Below are 19,442 nucleotides of genomic sequence, written 5' to 3' on the forward strand. Positions count from 1 at the left end.
TTTTCATTTGAGTTTTGTTTTTCATTAAAGCTTTATGTTCTTATATTTGATGATATAAATAAACCAATCAATATATCAAGAATAATAATTTTACATAAGATAATATAATTATAAAATAAATAATTTAATATCAGGTTGCTCAACATTTTTTTTAAATACAGGATTTCATGTTGATAGTGAGCATAAGAAAACAATTTGGTGAAAGGGGAAACTGTTTTAATCAATATATTAGTTACACACCACATTAACAAAAGACTGCAACAAACGATATTAACATATTCTCCACTATAAACACAGATATTGACAACTGGTGGCCACTTCAAATTCTAATTTAATTTATTTTCCGAAGATTTAAATACATAATTCTGCATTTTACACCTCTTCCAGTTTTAAATAGCCAGCGGCTGTAAAAAAAACAAATCTGGATTTACACAACGCCGTAATGAACAGGAGGGATTGTAGTCATGGGTCTACCTTGCAACAATGATTGTCGGGGCACACACAAAGTAGTTTGTCTAAACTCCATCCCTTCAAACTGTTGGAGGAAAGAGACAAAAACGGTCTCGTGTGAACATTTTGCAGGTGCTCAACGGTAGTGACACATTTTCTGTAACCGTTGATGTCGAAGTTCTGACGCAATCTGGAGGCTCCCATTTAGTCATTCACCCGGTTGCATCTAAAAAAAAAAACAGATAATAACAGAATTAATATAATAACAAACATTACAGTTTACAGGTGCTGTGAGTTTTTTTAAATGGCTGTGAAGCTTACACAAATACTTCAATGATAAAAAAAGAGAAAGTATTAAATACTCACTCACGTCTTTGTTGTGGTGAGGCACTCAGTCTTTTGGTTCGTAGGAGCTTCAGTTCTTTATGTGCCAGTGAGTGAACAGGATGGGTGACCACCATGGACCGGGAAAGGTTTCTAATCTCACACTGCAGATTACGGGAAGAATTTATTATTCATTGTGAAGTTTAAGACCAACAGTAAAATAGAATTATAGATTTTTTTTTCTTCAATTGGTGTCTCACTAATTTCTGAAAAACAAACTGACATTTATTTTCATTTTTCTCAAGAATTTTGCCTAGCAACAAATGGACCATAAAATATTTTTTTTAAATGTATTTTTCACAAAAATTCTGCCTCGCAAAAAATGGATCATATAATTATGTGACATGAGCTAACTATCAACGTGACTCTCCTAAATTATGGTGTGGCTAGTAAATGTTTCAATTATAATATTTTATTTTGTAATATTTTATTTTTACAAGAAATACTATTGTGTAATATCTGTTTCTGTACCTGTTGTCCGAGTGTCCTGGATACAAGTGGAGGGATACGTTTTCCATGCGGACATTTTTTCGTGACTCTTTTTTTTGTGGGTCGCCTTGTTGTCGTCTTGTCCGAGATGCAAAGGTGAAGGCTGCAGTGGAGAAACTGCATGGAGACGTTGTAAAGCGGCCGTAGGACAAAACTAAATCGTAATGGCCTGATAACTGTTTTCTTTGCTCTAGGCTTGGAGTGAAAGGAGACAGTTTGATCTTCATCATTGAGCTCCTTGGATCCTTTTTGAGCTTCAAGTTTGTCTTCCAGCTCTTCTTCCTGCTCATCATCATCTTCTGTCTCCTCAACTTTTGCATGCTGGAAGGTAAGTGAGGGGTCTGCGGGACAGTTGTTGCTTATGACAGTCCAGAACGGAGAACTTTTGGGGTCTGGGAAAGGAGAAACAACACATGACTTCACCTCAGCAACGTCTATGAAGGGTCCCTTGGCAGAAATCTGCAGTAGAAAAAAAATAAAATGACGAAGACACATCATCAAAATTTGGAAAAAAAAATGCAAAAAGTCAGAAAGTGTCATTTTTTTTCTTAATTAAAAAAAGTGAGACCTCAGTATTTATAAATGCGAAAAAAAAAGAAAATAAATAAGCACCTCGACATAAACGCGCTGGTCAGGAGCGATGACGCAAGGCCCGATGCGTCGCTGCTTGTAGCTCTCGGTGACAAAAAGCTTCAGACGAAGCAAAGGCCCAGATTTGAGTTTAGGTGTGTCAAAGTGGAACTGTCCAGGATCAGGCAAGGCACCCCAAGGTGCTTTGGAAGTACTGACATCATCACCAGGACCTAGTTGAGGCATGCTGGCCACATTGTCCAAACAGCTGAACTAGGAAAAGAGATTACAAAGATTGAGAGAGACACAGAGAGAGACAAAAGTTATTGATAATCATTCCCAATAATTTGTCCAACACCAATATGACTATATATTCAACTGTATGAGAGTCAACTCATTAACTCAAACAACTAATTATTAAGAAATATCTTTTAATTATCTTACATGTATTCCAAGTGAATTTCTGGCTATCCAATCAGTCTCATTGTGTGACAACATGGTATGAGGCTGCTCTTTCCATAACAGCACCTAAGCAAAATATGAAAGAAGACAAATAAATCACAATGAAGTGCCATCACAACAAACATAAGTCACATACAGACCCCAACAAAAAAAAAGTATGGGGGGATATAAAAAGTCTACATACCTCAGTTGAAATATTTTATTTATTTAAGGGGAAAATAATCAAGATTAATCATTTCAATGTTTTTCCACTTTTAATTTGACTTCATCATTAACCAAAATAATAGTAAGTGTGGCTATGTTAAGCCTTACCATGTTTTTGTACTGCACCCCTTCACTATTTCCCAGGAGCTGTCCCTCAGTTCCACAGGAAATGACTGGGAACACTAACAGGAAATGACTCCCATTGGACTGAGCCTGGCATGTTGGATCCCGCAACGTTACAGCAGAAACCGGCATTGACAAACTCTGAAAGAAATCGATTGTTCAATACTTTAGTCTACAAGCCAATAAATTAAATAATCCATTGCTGGTGTCTAGAAGTGATTCAGGAAGGAAGCTGGCAGGCTCCAGTTTGAGAAGCCTTGGGTTAAAGACCTGTAGGTTGTGTTGGTCCACTGCCACACTGAGGCGTCCATCTTCACACTGCACTGTGAAACTGTCTGGGCCTCCTTCTGCTCTACCTCCAGCATTGAGCCACTCTGTCATTCCGCTCTCCACTGCCCACGTAGGCCTCTTGGCAATGGTCTTTATTGGTAGGACCACATCTAAAATAGAAAAAAAAAATGGCTTGCAGAAGCTACAATGCCACATCGAGCACACACATGGGTTCTGACCTGGCTTAGTTCCGGCCAGCTGGATCACAAATCGATTACCCAGGTTGGCCTCAGTGTATGAAGTCACGTTGTTATAGCCGCTCTCATTGGCCCACACAAGCAGGTCCGGTATGGTGGACAGGTCGGGGATGAGTGAGGTCGTCAGGGCGAGGTCAGGCTCAGGAGGGAAGGGAGGGGAAACACTGTTAGAGGACTACACAAAAAAAAATAGTTAGGTCTTGCAAAAGCACTAATAACATTCAAATGAGGACAACATTTCATGCTGGAATAAAAACAAATAGAAAATGAAACCTTACATGAATAAGGATATGACCTTGAACGTCATGAGCAACAATGGCCCAGTTGACCGGCACCGAACTGCTAAGAATCAGCACCACCGTTTGCCTGGAAGAATTCTCCAGCGGCGGTACCAGCGAGACAATCACCTCCACCTGCAGTGAGCTGGAGCAGACATCTTGAATTCTTTAAAAATGTAACACCTTGATCGTTGCATCCGATGTACAAAACTCACCCGCAGAGTCCCGAACCTGCTGAATGGAGTTTGATGATATGAACCTCGGGGTTGTTTGCATTTCCTGCTGAAAGGCCGCAGCCTTGTACTTCCTGCGGTTGCAGGTCAGAGGTCAAGTAGTTGTTCGAGAGGAACATGGACTTAAGCTGGCACACAGGGGGTTGACTCAGATCTGCAAAGCAAAGACTCATACCTCAAAAAAACTAAATTGGGTCAAAGTAAATTGACTGTTGATTCTGCAATGGCTCACCCTCTCCAAGTCGGACATAGACTCGGTTCCCATGGGGAACGTGTGTCAGAGAGGACAAGTTGCCGTGGTGTTTCAGAGCCCAGCGGTACAGCGCACGTGGGCGGTAAGGGAGCCAATTTAGCCGCCGAACTAGCAAACGTAGCGTCTGGGATTGAACGCTGGAGTTTGAGGACACCTAAAAAGATGGAAGCAAAGAATTTAGTTGTCAATGCTTCCTTTCCAAATAAAGTAAAAACATGCTTGGAAACTAAACAGCTTGAGTTTTTATTTTTATTTTTAAGTAGGCTTCACTGACCTTGACTAGTACAGGGAGGTCAGGGGGCAGTCTCTCAGCTTCTAACCTCCAGCTGATTGGTTGCTGGGAGCTGAGTAATAAGTGAACTTTTCTCATAGTTGATTTGTTCAAACTCAGAGACAAGGGCTTCAGTAACACTGTAACCTGCAAAATCAAAACATTAGTTATTGTTTTGGCAATCATTTAAAGCAAATATAGTCACAAAGTAGTGCACAGACTTGTATTAAGGTCAAACTTAACTCTCTCACTACCATGGATATTTATATTTATTATATAATCATACAATTAATAAATATATGATATTCATACATTAATTATTAAATTATTTTGCCATCAAAAGCCATTTCTCTGTCTTGTTTCTGTTGTTTGAGGTGTTAAAAAAGGATAAAAAAAAATCAAAACTGCATCAAACATGCAACTACTGATGAGCACTAATTACCATATTATCAGGGCTGCTGGTTACTCTCCCCACCGCAACAACATGCGTCTCCTTGTCCCCACTTTCCCTGGCAGCACAGCCCGGGCCAGCCTCAAACTTCTCCAGCAGAGCTTCAACAGGGTGAAGCGCTCCCACTTGAGCCACAGAACATTCTCCCTCTTTGCCAGAAGCTGTCACGACATGTCCATTTAAAAAAATGCATGCCGATAAAGAAAAAAAAAGTCTTTTGAGAGTCGGCATACCTGTCTGTCTCCTCCAGAGCAGTAGTGCGCAAAAAACAGTCCAAGCTACTCCTGACAGCGAAGGCATCCTGACAGATTTAAAATAATCGACCTGTCTGCAACATCCTATTGAAGGGCGACATGAATACACAAGAAATGTTCTGCTACTTAATTTATGTCTATTTAAAACCCATTCCAAAAAAGTAAATAACCCAAAAGCTGAACTCACATGGGCCAGAGTTCCTCCAGCTGCTGCTTCAGTGGTATTTTGCAAAGACTGAGTCCAAAGTTTGCTACATCCCGAGTTCCCCACCCACCTCACTTCCTAAACACACAACCACGCACTCACACACACCCTCCAAATCCTGCACCAAGGAGAACACTCACCTACAGGCCGCTTCAATGCATCTTTGCAGCTGAGGTGCTACTTGTGGGAAATATCTGTGAGGGGAATATGACGAGACACTCAGTGGGATCAACAGTTGAGTGAGGGGGCGGGGACATAAACCTTAAAAAACATTTGTAGCATTTTTTGTTGAATTATTTCGCAATCCAGTTGCATTGGGGCTCAAGTGTGGCAGTGATTCAGAAGATGAAGCTGCCGTGACGGAAGTTTCAGTTTCAGTTGGCATAACTACCACCATTTTGGAATAGTCGGACATCAAAACACCTTTCTGGAGAACCTATCATCACATTATATAAAAAATACTGGCTTTGGTTAATGCAGATATTTCTATGTGAAAGTAGATTAACTAAAACAATACGAAAGCATTCCATATTATTACAAATTTGCCGTCTTTTATTAAAGAGCATCACGTGTTGTCTCCGACGCAATCAACAGAAATTGACTTGACAGTAAGCATTTTTTTTCTTTGGCGCCCTCAAGTGTTCATTTTGAAGTTGCGCATGATACGTCGTACATTCATTTATAACTGAGCCTGGGTCAGAAGGACACCTAGCAGCAGTGCACAGCAGACAAAAAAAAAGACAAAAAAAATCTACCCTGACATTAATCAGCTTCCAATTGATACTTTTTGGCTCGTTGAGCATTCCGTTGACAATGATGCCGATTCGATATTGATTCCACACAGCACGACCAGTCAACTCGGTTGCTACATAATCTGGATTATCTTCGGTTGTCTTCTCAATTTCCTCTAAAAGCCCCTCCAGATTGTCTAAAAGGTCAGCAGGTCAGTGACCCTGCAGATGTGCGAGACACGGGATCACAAAATGGCCGATGCGCTGATCCAAGCCAGCTGTTCATTCCCGCAGAAAGCCATCCAATCCTCATCTCCTCAGTGTTTGAGATTGCCAGACCCTAGCAGAGGTCAGACACATAGTCAAAATCCTTAAAATAGTCTTGTTCCTTTCGGGAGAGGGTGCGTCGCTCGCGGGGCGGCGTGAGGGTCGGCGCCTCGGCTGTAAACTCCACATCAAAGTTGCTGACGTCTTCTTTTCCTGCGATGGACGGGATGAAAGGAGGCGAGACTTTCCGATGAAGGAGGGCGTCCCAGTCCGTATCCTAAATCAAAAGAATGTCAGTGTATATAAACATTTATAAAAAAAAAATGTAATTCAAACTCACTCTGAAGAAAGGCTGCTTTTTGACCTCCTCAGCATCTTTTTCTCCAGAGCCAAGCCGCCTTTCAGGATTCCTTCTTAGTAGCTTACAACAGAGCACACAGCAATTAAAAAAAAAAAACACTCTGACATACTGTAAATAAAAATAATCAGAAGTTCCAATCCCACCCGTCTCATAATGCCAATGCCCTCGGTGGAGAGAAAGCGCGGGTAGCGTACTTCATCATTCACTATGCTGTCAAAAACCTCCTCTTCATCATCACCTGGGAAGGGAGACTGAAAAAAAAAAAGTGTGTCCCGTTGCTGATTCGTCACTTTTTTAAAATGATCAGCGCGACTCACCTCTCCGACCAACATCTCATAGACGAGCACCCCGAGGCCCCACCAGTCGACTGCTCGAGTATACGAGGTGTCTGTCAGTACTTCAGGGGCCAAAAACTCGGGCGTCCCACAAAATGTGCTGGTCCTGTCGCCATAACCCATGCCTTTGTGCGGGTAAAAAAAAAAAAAAAAAAAGGTTACAATACTTTACTTTAAGGGCTGGATGCTAAAATTAAAAATGCTAACCTTCTTTACAAAGCCCAAAGTCGGCTATTTTTACAAAACCATTGATATCAAGCAGCAGGTTGTCCAACTTCAGATCTCTGAGAAGAAAAAAAATTATAAAATTAAAAACAAAAACACACAGCCAATATTTTTGAAGTTCAAGACTTACCGATAAACAATTTTGTGGTCATGAAGAAATTGGAGACCCAAGACCACACAAGCGGAGTAGAACCTGTGGTAGCCAAAACCATTTCAAGCCACATTTATTATCTCAACATTTATCATCTGCACCTGACATCTTATCATCAATTTCCCCTTTAATTAATCCTCAAACGAGAACCTGCCACACCGAACTCACACAGCACGTGGCTCTGAAAAGACGTCCGCGTGTATGTGCATCATGAGGTCCCCTCCTGCCGTGTACTCCATGACGAAACACACGTGTTCGGGCGTCTGGAAACACGCAAACAGGTTGACCAGGAACGGATGGTGGGAGCTGTTGACGGTTTCAAAGATGCGCTTCTCGCACATCAGACTGAGCATAAATACCAGAGGGAGGGAAGGAGGAAGACGAGAGTGACACGTGATGGTTATTACGTTACAGCACAGGGATGGTTATTAGACGAGCAAGCTGGTTTACCTTTCCACTTCATCCCGTGTGACTATGTCTCCTTTTTTCAGAGCTTTAATGGCGTATAGGTCTCCTGTTCGCTTGGATTCCGACAACAACACCTGGAGAATCCACCAAAGACTTGCTTTCAGAATTTCAAAAAATAAATAAAACAGATTCCGAGGGTAAAATGGCCACCAGGGGTGATTTCATATATTTCACCACAAAGGGGCAGCATGATCTAATCCTAATATTAGACTACTATTTTAAATATGCACCAAAATAAAAATAAGACAGTTTGAAAAGAGCTCAAGGGTGTCTGTCCATGATGAAATGAAAAAGGCCACGTTAATACCTTGCCAAAGTGCCCCCTGCCGAGAACGGCTATCAGCTTGAAATCCTGCAAGCAAACGGGGCCTCTGCTTGCTCTGAAAGAGAGATTACACAGATTATTTGCACTGCATGCATTTTCGGTTTTACTTCAATGCATACAGTCAAAAAAATATGCAGGAAAAAACTGCAGATTAAACATTAAAACATTAAAGCCTCAACCCAAAAACATATTGTGTGCAGGGGTGAGTTTCAGCTGTCATGCTGTGTTGGGCAGATTGCAACAGGATGCGCACAGGTTTCGTGTGTAGACACAGAGTGTATATTTTGGCACCTGCGCAAGGAGTCTCGAGACTGTGATCTGGTCGGGGGGTCAGGAACAGGAACATCCGGCGTGGAAGGGGACTCGACGGCCGTCTGCTGCTATGGAGTGCCGCAAAGTGAAGCGAGGGAAGAAAGGAGGATGGCACAACTCATTAAAATAAAAATAATATGATTAATATTAAAAATATTAAGATTAAAAAAAAAACATTTATTTCCCTGTCATGCTAATTAGTTCTCTAAAAAAACTAATTAATCCCTTAATGCCCCAATCCATGCCGAACATACCATCTGCCACCACCCTTTTCCCGCTCTAACTCTTCCTGTGCTCATCTAAATCCGTGACCCGTTTTTTCTTTAATTACAGTTTGTGCTTGGAAAATGTACAATACATTTCTGGAGGGTTAATGACTCAATCAGTTCTGCAGCCTCCAAAATTATTTTTTGTTCTCATTGTATGAGCAGAAAAAGTCCAAATTTTTATTTTAGCTCTCGTGCCAACTACTGCACTCAAAAGACGACCTGGCATATTTTCTTTCCAACATGACCACTCTCGGATTTGGCCTAACTCAAATCAAACCTTCCCTTCTATCCTATTGGGCTCCATTTAAACCGTCTTTGTTTGGACTCTTTCTCTAATTATTCACAACTTTCCATTCTCGCCAGTGAGTGTCAGCTTCAGAGCCAAATGTTTCAGATCCGAGAGAGGAGAAGTGCAACATGATGGTGTTAAGTCGGGTCACTTTGACCCGTACTCACTCACCGCACTGATCTCAGCTTTGACGGGAGATTCTGCGTCCAGATTTAGCTTTTCAACTGAAATTTCTCTGCAAATAAAACAACACCAAATGACGAGACGTTTTCTATTCCATTAAAACCCATCTTATCGCATTGGACTGTTCTTACCCAGAGGTGTGTGTGTTGCTTGAAAAGCCAGGTGTGTATGCGGGTGAATTGCTTCCACTCGGGATGGCATTTCGTAAAAGGCGAACCCATGTGCTGATGTCCACGTTCATCTGGCGGGCTCGCAGGAACGCCTTACCTGAGACAAATGACGTGAAAATGAGGTTAAAAAAAAAAAAATCTTACTTTGCTGTTAACATTTAAATGCTGGTGGCTAACAAGTTTTATTGGCAGTGCTCCAAAGGACCTATAGCTAGCTGCATTGTCAGCCAGCTATTATGTTGCTTGGAAATGCATCAAGGCCATCTTGCACACTCTTATGTGGCTCACTTCCCATTTTGAAATAAACATACAATGCATCATAGCACACACACACAAAGTCCAAGTGTTTTGACTTCTGAGGCATACCGTGTTGTTTGGAAAAGACATTCTTTTGTCTCTGGAGTCTTCGGCCTCGCTCAATTACTGGGTTGAAAAAGGTGACCTGAAAAAAAAAAGATAAATGAATCAGAATTTCAATTCAGATTTTCATCACTTTCACAAAATTGCTACTCTTTTTTTTTTTTTTCTACCTCTGCCAGCAGCAGCCCCTGAGGTTCCAGCGCTAGCTTTACTCGATGTCTTTGATTATCCAAAAACTCCTCCAGCTTCAGGTACTTGAGAGCGCACAAGGAGCGGTAATCTCTCCAGTACACAGCTATCTCCAACTCCCTGGACTAATCCAAAAGAAAACAAATTTTGTATATAATACAGGTTGAAATGGACATAATGCTGAATGCAGACATCCACATACGGATTTTTGGACTAATTTGGACAATCCATTCTCACCCTCTCCAGTTCCACGGTGAAGCTTTGGTCCCACGTCTGATCTCCAAATGTTCTCCAAGCGGTCTGACCTACAACTGTGTTCTCCAGCTTCAGCACGGCGCTCACTTCCACTTTAATATGCACACAGACAGGCATTGTTTCATTCATCCAAACAAAATGGAAGTTCTTCCACATATATTCAAATACATACTCGACAGCTCATCATTCTTGCCAGGGATCTTCAGGCTCATGCTGCTGGTGCTGCGGCTATAGAGGCCACTTAGTTTAAAGGAGGAGCGTCCATCTGCTGGAGAGTAAGCGGGAAGAACCACAGGAGTTCCTCTGCTTCTGCCTGGGACAACCTCTGGTAGGCCCACACAGCCCAGAAGATGAACTTGAAGAGTTCCTGCACAGGGAAAGAAGATTTCCATTAAACACTGGCGGCGCTAGAAGGGGGGACGTGGGGGGCACTGTCCCCCCCAGTGAGATTTACTTGGACTTATGTTATTTGTAAATTAATCTGGAAAATATTTTATTTTAGGTAGCCCTTGGTGTCTACCTGTGAGAGGTGATGGTTTACTCAGGGTGCTGTACTGGTTGTGAACATAAGGTGTGCTTTGGCGGATGCTGAAAGCTGACGAGGAAGCCAACGCCAGCTCTTCCTTGATCAGACAGGCTTTGGGGTGGTCCTCTGGGAGCTCCAGTAGCCGCTGCTCCAGAGAGCACCTGAGCAGGTCCAGACGCTGGGATGACTCACTCAGACCACACTGTGCCTGTGGTCACACAGAGCAATGTTTTACTGCTAAAGTACTAAAGGTGTTGATTTGCCAGTCAACTCTGACCTCTGCCATGGCCTTTTTATCTTGGACCTTCCCTGCACCGAGCAATCGCAGCATGTTCTTCGCTCCCTCCGCCATTGCGTGCTCCACGCGGTAATGATGCCACAGTTCCTCGACGCGCAACTCCACCCCACACAAGTCAGGTTTACCTAGCACAAAAAGTGGACTTCAACATACTGTACAATCCTCAGCCGTCCTTCCATCCCGAGCCAACCTTCTTTGTCTCTAACCTCTCGCTAAAAGAGGGCCTAGCTCTTAGTTGATGGCCAACATCAAGGGGATGGAGGAACATCAATAAGACTCAAACCAGGAGCTCGAGGGCTGTAATGGACAATGTGTACTTCAATGTGTGCACACATAGTGTGTGAGTGTGTTTGACCGGGGCACTGTGAGGTTCTGAAGCCAGAATTGATCCATTACTGCCGGGATCATGAAATATGCAGTGTGACAGGTGGGCGAGCGTTAAAAGGCGACCAGAAAGATGAGCGAGGATGAAAAAGTACAGCGAGATAGGGACGTACATTGGCCGTCCTCAGATTGCTCCGTGGCCTGCATGGCCTTTCGGATCTGCATGCGGATGATGTCGATCTTTGTCTTGCTGTCCTGTAGCATCTGCTGAGCTGTCTGAAGAAGTTTTTTGTCCTACAAAAAAGCAGAATGTGAAAGCACCATAAGAATATATTATGCGGAGAAGAGTAGGAGTCAATCTGATGAGTACCTTGGTAGCTCCATTGGCATAAATGGGAATCATATTTTCGGCACCCTGTTTGACCTTCAACTCAATGTTTAGCTGGCGCTCCAACGCAGCAATGCGGTGTTGGTTGGCGGACGGCCGACTGATTGAGCCTGGAGACGTAGCAGCATCTGTCAGAGGTTAAGGACATCACTTAATTGATCTGAAACTTACAAAATATGTATTTTCTCTATTATATGCACTGGCGGAGGTAGGGGGGGGCGGGCATGGGGCACTGCCTCCCCCCTGAGATATGCTTGTGCCAGGCCACATAATGGACTTTTGAGTATTTTCCAATTTTGACTGGATTTTTTTCCCCAATTTTCCCTCACATTTTCAAAAGGAACATATTATGAATCTCTAACAGCTTTCTAAAGAATTTTTGTGGACTTCCTTGGCCCCCCATGGCTCCTCCAAATGGAAAAGAAACAAGCTCTAGCAGTGTATCTAGGACAGTGACATATTATAGTGACAGGCAGAATAATAAAATGCTCACTAGATGGCAAAATGAACATCATTACTTTTTTAAACTACTTTTTGTGACGTTTTCTTTTGGATGGTGTGCAATGAAATCATTTCCAATCAAAAATATATGTGCCTGTTTGGTGGACCAAGCTAGACTTACTCTTCTTTTGGCACTGATGTCTGTGCTGACATTGCTACTTGTGCAGCACATTATGCTGCATATTAAAGTGTTTAATGTTTATTTCAAGACATGAGGTTGTAAAACTGACAAGCTGGTTTATTAATAAGCATTGGCTAATGTTAGCCTTGGTTAATGCTTGTTGTTCAACAAAGTGGTGAATTATGTGATACCAATTAAAGAATGGTCTTCAGGAAGTGCACCTTGGTTCTCGTTGTGTCCCTTGACCACAATGAGTGCATCGAGCTCCTGCAGCTGATCTTGGAGATTCTCGAGCTTGCGTTTGGAACTGCGTAGCTGCGAGTCCACCTGTTGGGCATTTCTCTTGTCGGTGGTGGCCCGGCGTAAATTCTCCGCTCCCTCCTTGATCTTGAGCTCCTTGCGGATTTCCCGGCGGATCCTCTCGCGGTACTCATCCAGGCGCTGTTGCACACTGGAGTCCGAGAGGTCGGCGTTCTGGTCCAAGCCGAGTTGCTGCAGGACCGACAGCCCGCCTGGATCCGTCTGGAAATGGGAGAAAAAGAAAAGTCCACTTATCAGTTTAGAATATAAATCCAAATAAATAATAATAATAAACACATAATGTTACATATCATATAATAAGAATTAGAATAATAAATTTTTCTAAAGTAAGAGTTGCACAACTTTCGGCTACTCCAACTGTTAAAGAGAGTGAGGTATTATGAGGCAACGTTGTTAAAAGCTCCTCTGCAGGTAGAAGAATGCTACATAAATGGAGCCCATTTACTCTAAGTGCGTAAACAGCTGAGCCAACATCAGCGCTCCTATGATTAACCCTAACATGATTACGGCAGATTAGAACAGCAGGAATACAGATTCGAATCAGGGTCTCATCTGCTTCTGGACGGCTCAAAAGCTGCAGCATTCGCATTATGACTCGAGCACGGGGCTTAAGTGGTTAGCAAGAGTGCCTCACATTTGTAAAATTAAGATTCAAATCTTGAGTTGTGTGAAGTTTACATATTATCCTAGTGCTGTTTTTTTTTCTGCAGTGCTTGGTTGATCATTTTCTTAAAGCGTCCATGAGTAAAGCAGCAAGAAAAAAAAAAGAAGCATAAAATGCTAGTCGATTATTTTGACAATCGATTAGTTATCGATTAATCCATTTTGATAGCTTTGTTTTTTGCCACTCCCACAAGAGACCTCAGCGGTGACAGACCATGAAAGACAGGAAGGGCGAATTTGTACAGTGACTCACCCATGTTCATCACAATTCAATTTAATCTCTAGAGTTTTTCAACAAAAACGCCCAAGTGGACGACCACTTCCACAGAAGAGCCAAAATATCTGGCAGAAGAGTGATTCCGATTTCCAAAAACGTGAATGAGGAAGCAAGAGAAAAGAGAAGGGCCAACAAGTCGGCCATGTTGAGCTGAGCTGAAAAATTGCCTACCGGCTGATCGCTGTCACTCAGCTCAGTGAGCTCGAGGTCATCCGCAGGTTGATCCCTCATAGAATCCTCTATTGCATCCTCACTAGCCATGTTTGGCCTCTGGCTTTACTCACCCTCCCCTCGGCAGACGGCTTCCGTACCCGCCACTCAACTAATATGCGGCTCCTCCAAAAAAATCCAGAATGGATTTATTATACACTCCAAAGTCTTTTCAACGCCAAAACAAGTGAACGGGGTGGAGAGAGAACAGTTTCTAGCTGTCGGCTTCCTGTTCTGTTCATAGAGGCGTCATGCATACACACACACATGCACACACACTCACAGTATATGCAAGTCTGGTGGTTGTGCAAGTGGGAGAGCTCACAGCCACTCAGCTTCCTGTTGCTACCCAAAGCAGAGAGGCAGCATTGTTGAATAAAATTGTGGTCATATTAAACCAATTGTTCTGCATCTCTAAAAATATAAACAAGAAAAAAAAAATAAAGCTGCATGGGGTATATGCAGAGAATACACAATCTCAGTCAGAATGAATGAGCAGAGCTGAGAAACCCCACCAAGGGTAAAAAGGGCAAAACCTTTCCACTGACCTTTAACTAGAAAGGACTTGACATTTCCGCCGTTTTTGTTGTAGATGTCAATAATTAAAAAAAAAAAAGAAACGATAGAGCACCCCCAGGTGCCAGGCCACAAAATTGACTTCTGGATAGTTACCAATTTCTTTCCACAATACGCCTCGTCCTCAGTTGAGAACATCTAGAGGTTGATCAGCGTCTTCTGATATTGGCTCAGAGAAGATTACAAAAAAAAATACTCACATCCCAGAATAAAGATGTAAGCAGCTGTATTCCTGCGGCTTCTTTCCTCCTTAGCAGTAGCCATATCTTTATGAGATATTTTGCAGCAGAAGTTTTTTGCGTGTTGATGATTACTGGTTGCGTGGACATTTTGTTCCCGTGACCCAACACAACACAGAGCCACCTTTAATCGAAGTCATGAAAGAAGCATCACGAATTGCTTTGCGTCTTTGACACGACACGTGCAATGAGGTGACGTTGCACCATCTTGACTGAACAGAATCCTATTTTAGCTTCAGGGGGGGGGTCAACATGTTTCCCCCCCCAAAGCAAAGTTACTTTTGCTAAATCTGGCGTCAGAAAAGTCAATACACACACACAAAACAATTGGTTAGTGTCGAGCAATAACACTCAGCAGACTGGAATTATAATTTGGTCTGAATGAGCTAACGGCTTACACAATGTACCTTGGACTGAATGTGTGTTGCCAGATAATCTCTAAAATCCCTCATATTGCGGAGGAAATGTTGCTGCTCAATCTCCTCTTGATGTTTGTGCAACATGGCGGAGATGTTTGCGTTATATCGCTCATTGCATGGCATGCATTTGGAAAATTAGAACAGGTGCCAAAGTGTGTCCGAGTGGATGTTGTGTGTCTGTGTGTGCGGATGTGTGTGGTGCACTCCACAGCTGGGGAGGTTCACAGCAAACTGAATGGCATCTTTGTACAGAAGTCGATCTTCTCAAAAGACTTCAGTAAATGCTTATGTTTGTGCTCCCGGCTTTGTCCATTGTGAATTTAGCTGCAACAAAAAGTTCCTCTGTTTAGGGAGGAATAAGAATAAAATCCTCTCCGGGAAAATTGTTGCAGGACACATAATGTGTTTCTGTGATTTGTGGCATATTATTTTCCTTTTCTGCATTACTTCTTTTGTGATTATTTGCTGCTGCAGAAATACAATATGTTTGGTTAGCATTTTAATATCAGGAGGAGCCGCTGATTGCTGATTAAATCGGTCAGTTATGGTCTGTCAGCAAGTCTGGATTGTGGGAATGTCGCCGGTTGAAATTCCGAATCTGAATAACAATATGGGCTGCCCTGCATATGTGGATAGATGCTGCTAATACAGACATGATACTAATGGACATGCCAAGCAGATTAAAAAAAATGATGATTGGCACGGAGTCGAGGGGGATAAGAAGCCCATTTTATAATGTGAACCATTATCCCTCTTAACTGATTCTGTCTGCTAGCGTAGTAGCAGCAGATGTGAAGCGCTAAACACACACGCAAGCGTTAGACGTTGATATTATGCTGAACACAACAAATTGTGTCATATTATGTTAAAATATATACATAAGCTAACAGATGGAAAAGAACAAAATTAATTGTATTTAATTATTTACTCATTTTATTTGTATCAAATTATTTATTAATTTTATTTTAATTTTATTTTTCATTTAATTATTTAGTCTGGCATTTCCTCTAAACCCATTTAATACTATACTTCTGTATGCAACAGATTTTTTTTTTTTTATCTTCTGAAGCGATTATAAAGTGTATGCATGGTAAAAATAAATTCTCAAGGAGTCAGAATTAATCACAAAGCACCCCAAAAGATATTAAGTGAGTCCATGCAAGCACAACCCTGTCAAACTTCCTCCTGTCTGGACTTTCCCTTTGCGGACACTGTATCCTATTCATAGAATGCCATTTATCCTCCTTCGGTTACCACTCTCAAAGTTTCCTATGCATTGTTTGTTGGTGGATTAAAAAAAAAAAGAAGTCATAATAGCGCCAGGCTGCTTCTGATTGGTGCCACCGTCTCAAAAAAAACCTACACGACAACAATGGCGGCGTTTTAGGTTACACTTTCAAAGGCAAGACGTGTATTTGTGCTACTATCTGACCCTCGCTAACATTTTCCCTCTCTCGGCAGGACAGGCCGGGGCAGTGTTACGGATTCAGCCTCGGGTTTGTACTCATCTTAAACCCGACACCGCTATTGTAGGGCAACAAACAAGACGAGCGCCTGATCTCAATACAGTGGCGGGAGAACTCGTCTCAAATGCATCAGGTGGAACCACAACCAGGTCACACATCCTTGGGCTTCTCTCAAAACTAGTTGTGGTCACACCGGTCGGTGCCTTTTGCACATTCTGAAGAGGTCATGATGCATCTTACACAAAGGTCATCCAGACGCTGACCTTTTAAGACCTCGGTCCATTACAGTAGTTTCATAGTACAAGATTGTGTGCGCTATTTTAGTTCTTGTAGTGTTTCCATTGAATATAAACTTTGTGTTTGTTATGTTTTTTTTAGTCTTAGTCAGGTTATTGTGGAAAATCATCGATAATCAAAGTTGATCTTCTAAATATTTGTAGTTTTGTACTGTCCTAATGTTATGTTCTGGATCTTGGCTTAAGTTTTCTTTTTTCCGAAAGTGAAACTTTGACTCACCTCACAGCGTGTAAACCGCACACACAGACATGTCAAAATGACTATTTACTGTGAAGGAGGACCTTCCACACTATTTATAGTTTGTTTCTACAATTCTTACTGTTTGTTACAAAACAGAACTGATGGATCCCATGTCTGAAATATTGATTTTAATCGACATGATTTCCCACAGGTCCAAATATTTAGAAGTAACCTAAGTAGGAGAAGCCAATGAACAACTAATCCAATTGCACGAGATGGATGTTTTGGAAAACTGCGACCCGCCTCGGAGACACACTCAAACCCCTCAGCCTCTTTATCTTCTCGTGGCAGAAGTAGAGATGTCATAACACGTGGGAGACAATCAGCTGAGTTCGATGAGGAGCCCTCTCCAAAGTCTTCCGAGGCCATTAAAGAAAATGGAAGAAGCCGCCTTCATTCTGCCGGATGATCAATACAAAAGTAATTTGGCTGCTCCTCTCCACCCAGGAAACAAGCGGCGGCGGCGGTGGCAGAAGCTCCTCTCCCATGCTCTTACACTTTAAACCCCAAAAGAAATAAACAATTCATGAGCGAGGCAGCAGACTGCATAGCTTCCCCATAACGAATGTTACATTATCAGCTCAGCACAGTGCTTGTGTCCTTACCACCATGTTTGATTTACACCCCTGAAGTCATCTGAAGGAGGCGGGCCAAAAAGATAAACAAGCCGCCAGCAAATAAAACTAGCAGAAAATAGTTAGATCATGTGTGAGGATTCATGTGTTGTTAAAATAATCCCCAAAAAAGTTATTGAGTGGCCTCTACTGACCCCAAAAAAAAAATCTAATAAAATTAGTTATTTTTCCGCTCAAGGTCATAGAAGTCATACAAGGCCTCCTACTTAACGAGGCCTAATGCGAGAAGGTTCAAGCAACCTCGATTGGACGTCTTTATCTGCTACCACTCACTGCTCTGCAATCACCATGACACTATCACTGAATACATTAGAGTGGGCAGAAAAGCCGTCATTGCAGTGCAGGGAACCTCGACAATGCTCAACATCTCATTAGCTCCTCTTGCTTATTATAACTGCATGCATTACAATAATATTGAACTTGCTCAGAAGGAGACAGCTGGAATGCACTACACCTCCAAGCATCGCTCTAACAGTGGACAAAAATGAAATTAGGGATGTGTGTGGAGAACACAACTAGATGCACTGTTGATTCAGCCTTATCTGTGCTGACATTTTGCTCCACACCATCCTGGCTTGGACTGACACCAGGAGACCTGCAACCTGACACACCATATGACACCGCAACACCTTCCAATGACTCACTGAAGTCTACCAATGCCAACTACTGTGCATGATATAATCCAAACAGTCAGCAAAGGGTGAGAGGTTTGCCTTCTCTGAATTAATTCACACTAAATTTGAAAGCGTTTTATTATAGACGTGTTTAAATAGGACTACAGTATACATACAACGAGGCCAACCAAAGTTCACTGACGCTGCATTGGCCCAAAATTTCTTAGGATTAAAAGCCACATTATTTTGCTTTATTAGTATTAATCGGTCAATATCTTTAGTTTTATCCACTTCTTTTCACTGTTTCTTCATTAAGGAATAGCTGGAACAAGATATAATTATTTTAAATTTTTGGCTTTTACTTGCAATAAGAAGCCATTAACCCAAAATGAAACTTTCTGAAATGTGTACAATGACTGAATGTCACAATAAGATGTTCTGTAAGCCTATTAAGGTTAGCAAAATCATATTTTGGACTATCTTTCAAAATCCCCAGCAGATAAATAAACCAAGTGCAATTTCCATGATCAATATCAACCTCACGCTTAAGTCATGCACAATAAACTGATTTCTGCAGATGCAAAAAATACAAAAAAATGATTAAACTTACTTGCAGGTCGTTGGCCATCATGTGCTTCCAGGTGACTCCTATTACCGCTTGTTTCGTTTTAAAGATCAAATCATGGTGCTCTTCTCAGTTTGCGACTAGAAATGGCCCAAACGTCGTATGCGTCGTAGTCAACAAGACTCCAAAAAACTACTCGGAGGAGACGTCAACCGGGCGAGGAGATGCTTTGAGCGTCGGGGAGAGAGGAGACCGTTGCCTCCTCGTTGCACCCTGAGCCGCATCGCGTTGTGCAGCGTGTCTTGCAGTGCTGTGAGCCTGGGGAAGCTGTGTGATCATCCTCTGGAGATGCTCACCCACCGGAGTCACCACCAGCCACCGCGGACCCCCAGGGACATGTCCGCCACCTTACGCGTACTCCTGACCTGCCGCGGTTGAACGCTGACAGCTGCTCAAGGGAGGGCGGAACAAGCGTCAAGTGACATAAAGGAAAAGAAGCACTTCTGGTTTACCTTTAAAAATAAAACTGCTCAAGCTATCCTTTTGTTTTGTACTGGGAAAATTTGCTAAATAATTTGTGAGTCACTAAGAAAATGACCTAAAACTAAAAACTGCTTATAAATATTTTCAGAATTGGTCGCTGCTCTGTACTGAATATAAAATAAACATTGGGAAGAAAGAGAAAATAGCAACCTCTGTAGCTCTTATTTTGAAAGTG

At 42.2% G+C, this 19,442-nt stretch overlaps 2 protein-coding genes across 10 annotated transcripts; both read right to left on the reverse strand.

Annotated features, from left to right (window-relative positions):
* Positions 1-318: 318 nt before the first annotated feature.
* engl (endoglin, like) lies at positions 319-5,309 on the reverse strand. 4 transcript variants are annotated; one of them, XM_088357853.1, is made up of 15 exons: positions 5,295-5,309; positions 4,929-4,996; positions 4,687-4,856; positions 4,248-4,391; positions 3,953-4,127; positions 3,703-3,874; positions 3,488-3,632; positions 3,192-3,384; positions 2,953-3,122; positions 2,668-2,823; positions 2,338-2,421; positions 1,936-2,166; positions 1,306-1,782; positions 817-938; positions 319-676 (listed from the first exon to the last, which is right to left on the reverse strand). In XM_088357853.1, the coding sequence occupies exons 2-15, from the start codon at positions 4,993-4,995 to the stop codon at positions 655-657; spliced, it is 2,328 nt and encodes a 775-aa protein (XP_088213979.1). In that variant the 5' UTR covers position 4,996; positions 5,295-5,309; the 3' UTR covers positions 319-654. The 4 variants fall into 4 exon arrangements, with proteins under 4 accessions (XP_088213979.1, XP_088213981.1, XP_088213978.1 ...); XM_088357855.1 differs by lacking the exon at positions 5,295-5,309 and adding an exon at positions 5,137-5,256 and having other exon boundaries at positions 821-938; positions 4,929-5,033; XM_088357852.1 differs by lacking the exon at positions 5,295-5,309 and adding an exon at positions 5,137-5,256 and having other exon boundaries at positions 4,929-5,033.
* Positions 5,310-5,683: 374 nt separating this feature from the next.
* On the reverse strand, positions 5,684-19,189 carry LOC148384422 (serine/threonine-protein kinase N1-like). Of its 6 annotated transcripts, none has more exons than XM_088358320.1 (22): positions 18,770-19,189; positions 12,424-12,724; positions 11,563-11,708; positions 11,366-11,486; positions 10,848-10,993; positions 10,565-10,778; positions 10,217-10,411; positions 10,027-10,136; positions 9,771-9,914; positions 9,607-9,682; positions 9,202-9,337; positions 9,059-9,122; positions 8,309-8,397; positions 8,000-8,072; positions 7,675-7,766; positions 7,393-7,569; positions 7,204-7,266; positions 7,056-7,132; positions 6,831-6,973; positions 6,657-6,764; positions 6,493-6,573; positions 5,684-6,429 (listed from the first exon to the last, which is right to left on the reverse strand). In XM_088358320.1, the coding sequence occupies exons 1-22, from the start codon at positions 18,788-18,790 to the stop codon at positions 6,226-6,228; spliced, it is 2,781 nt and encodes a 926-aa protein (XP_088214446.1). In that variant the 5' UTR covers positions 18,791-19,189; the 3' UTR covers positions 5,684-6,225. The 6 variants fall into 6 exon arrangements, with proteins under 6 accessions (XP_088214446.1, XP_088214443.1, XP_088214442.1 ...); XM_088358317.1 differs by lacking the exon at positions 18,770-19,189 and adding an exon at positions 14,450-14,604 and having other exon boundaries at positions 11,563-11,690; XM_088358316.1 differs by lacking the exon at positions 18,770-19,189 and adding an exon at positions 14,450-14,604 and having other exon boundaries at positions 8,309-8,391.
* Positions 19,190-19,442: the final 253 nt, after the last annotated feature.

This window comes from Syngnathus floridae, chromosome 17 (genome assembly GCF_059516105.1).
Source record: "Syngnathus floridae isolate MCC-2025c chromosome 17, RoL_Sflo_1.0, whole genome shotgun sequence".
Classification (NCBI taxonomy): Eukaryota; Metazoa; Chordata; class Actinopteri; order Syngnathiformes; family Syngnathidae; genus Syngnathus; species Syngnathus floridae.

What these genes read in the sequence shown, in the direction of transcription:
- LOC148384422 (XM_088358314.1), bottom strand. Translation starts at nt 14,578, where the DNA reads ATGTCCACGCAACCAGTAATCATCAACACGCAAAAAACTTCTGCTGCA. An exon ending in TAAACCATCACCTCTCACAG is followed by an intron (nt 10,412 to 10,564) that starts GTAGACACCAAG and finishes TTCCCTGTGCAG; the next exon opens with GAACTCTTCAAGTTCATCTT. An exon ending in AAAAGCAGCCTTTCTTCAGA is followed by an intron (nt 6,430 to 6,492) that starts GTGAGTTTGAAT and finishes CTTTTGATTTAG; the next exon opens with GATACGGACTGGGACGCCCT.
- engl (XM_088357853.1), bottom strand. Translation starts at nt 4,995, where the DNA reads ATGCCTTCGCTGTCAGGAGTAGCTTGGACTGTTTTTTGCGCACTACTG. An exon ending in TGGACCAACACAACCTACAG is followed by an intron (nt 2,824 to 2,952) that starts GTCTTTAACCCA and finishes GATTTCTTTCAG; the next exon opens with AGTTTGTCAATGCCGGTTTC. An exon ending in TCACCACAACAAAGACGTGA is followed by an intron (nt 677 to 816) that starts GTGAGTATTTAA and finishes TTTTTTTTTTAG; the next exon opens with ATGCAACCGGGTGAATGACT.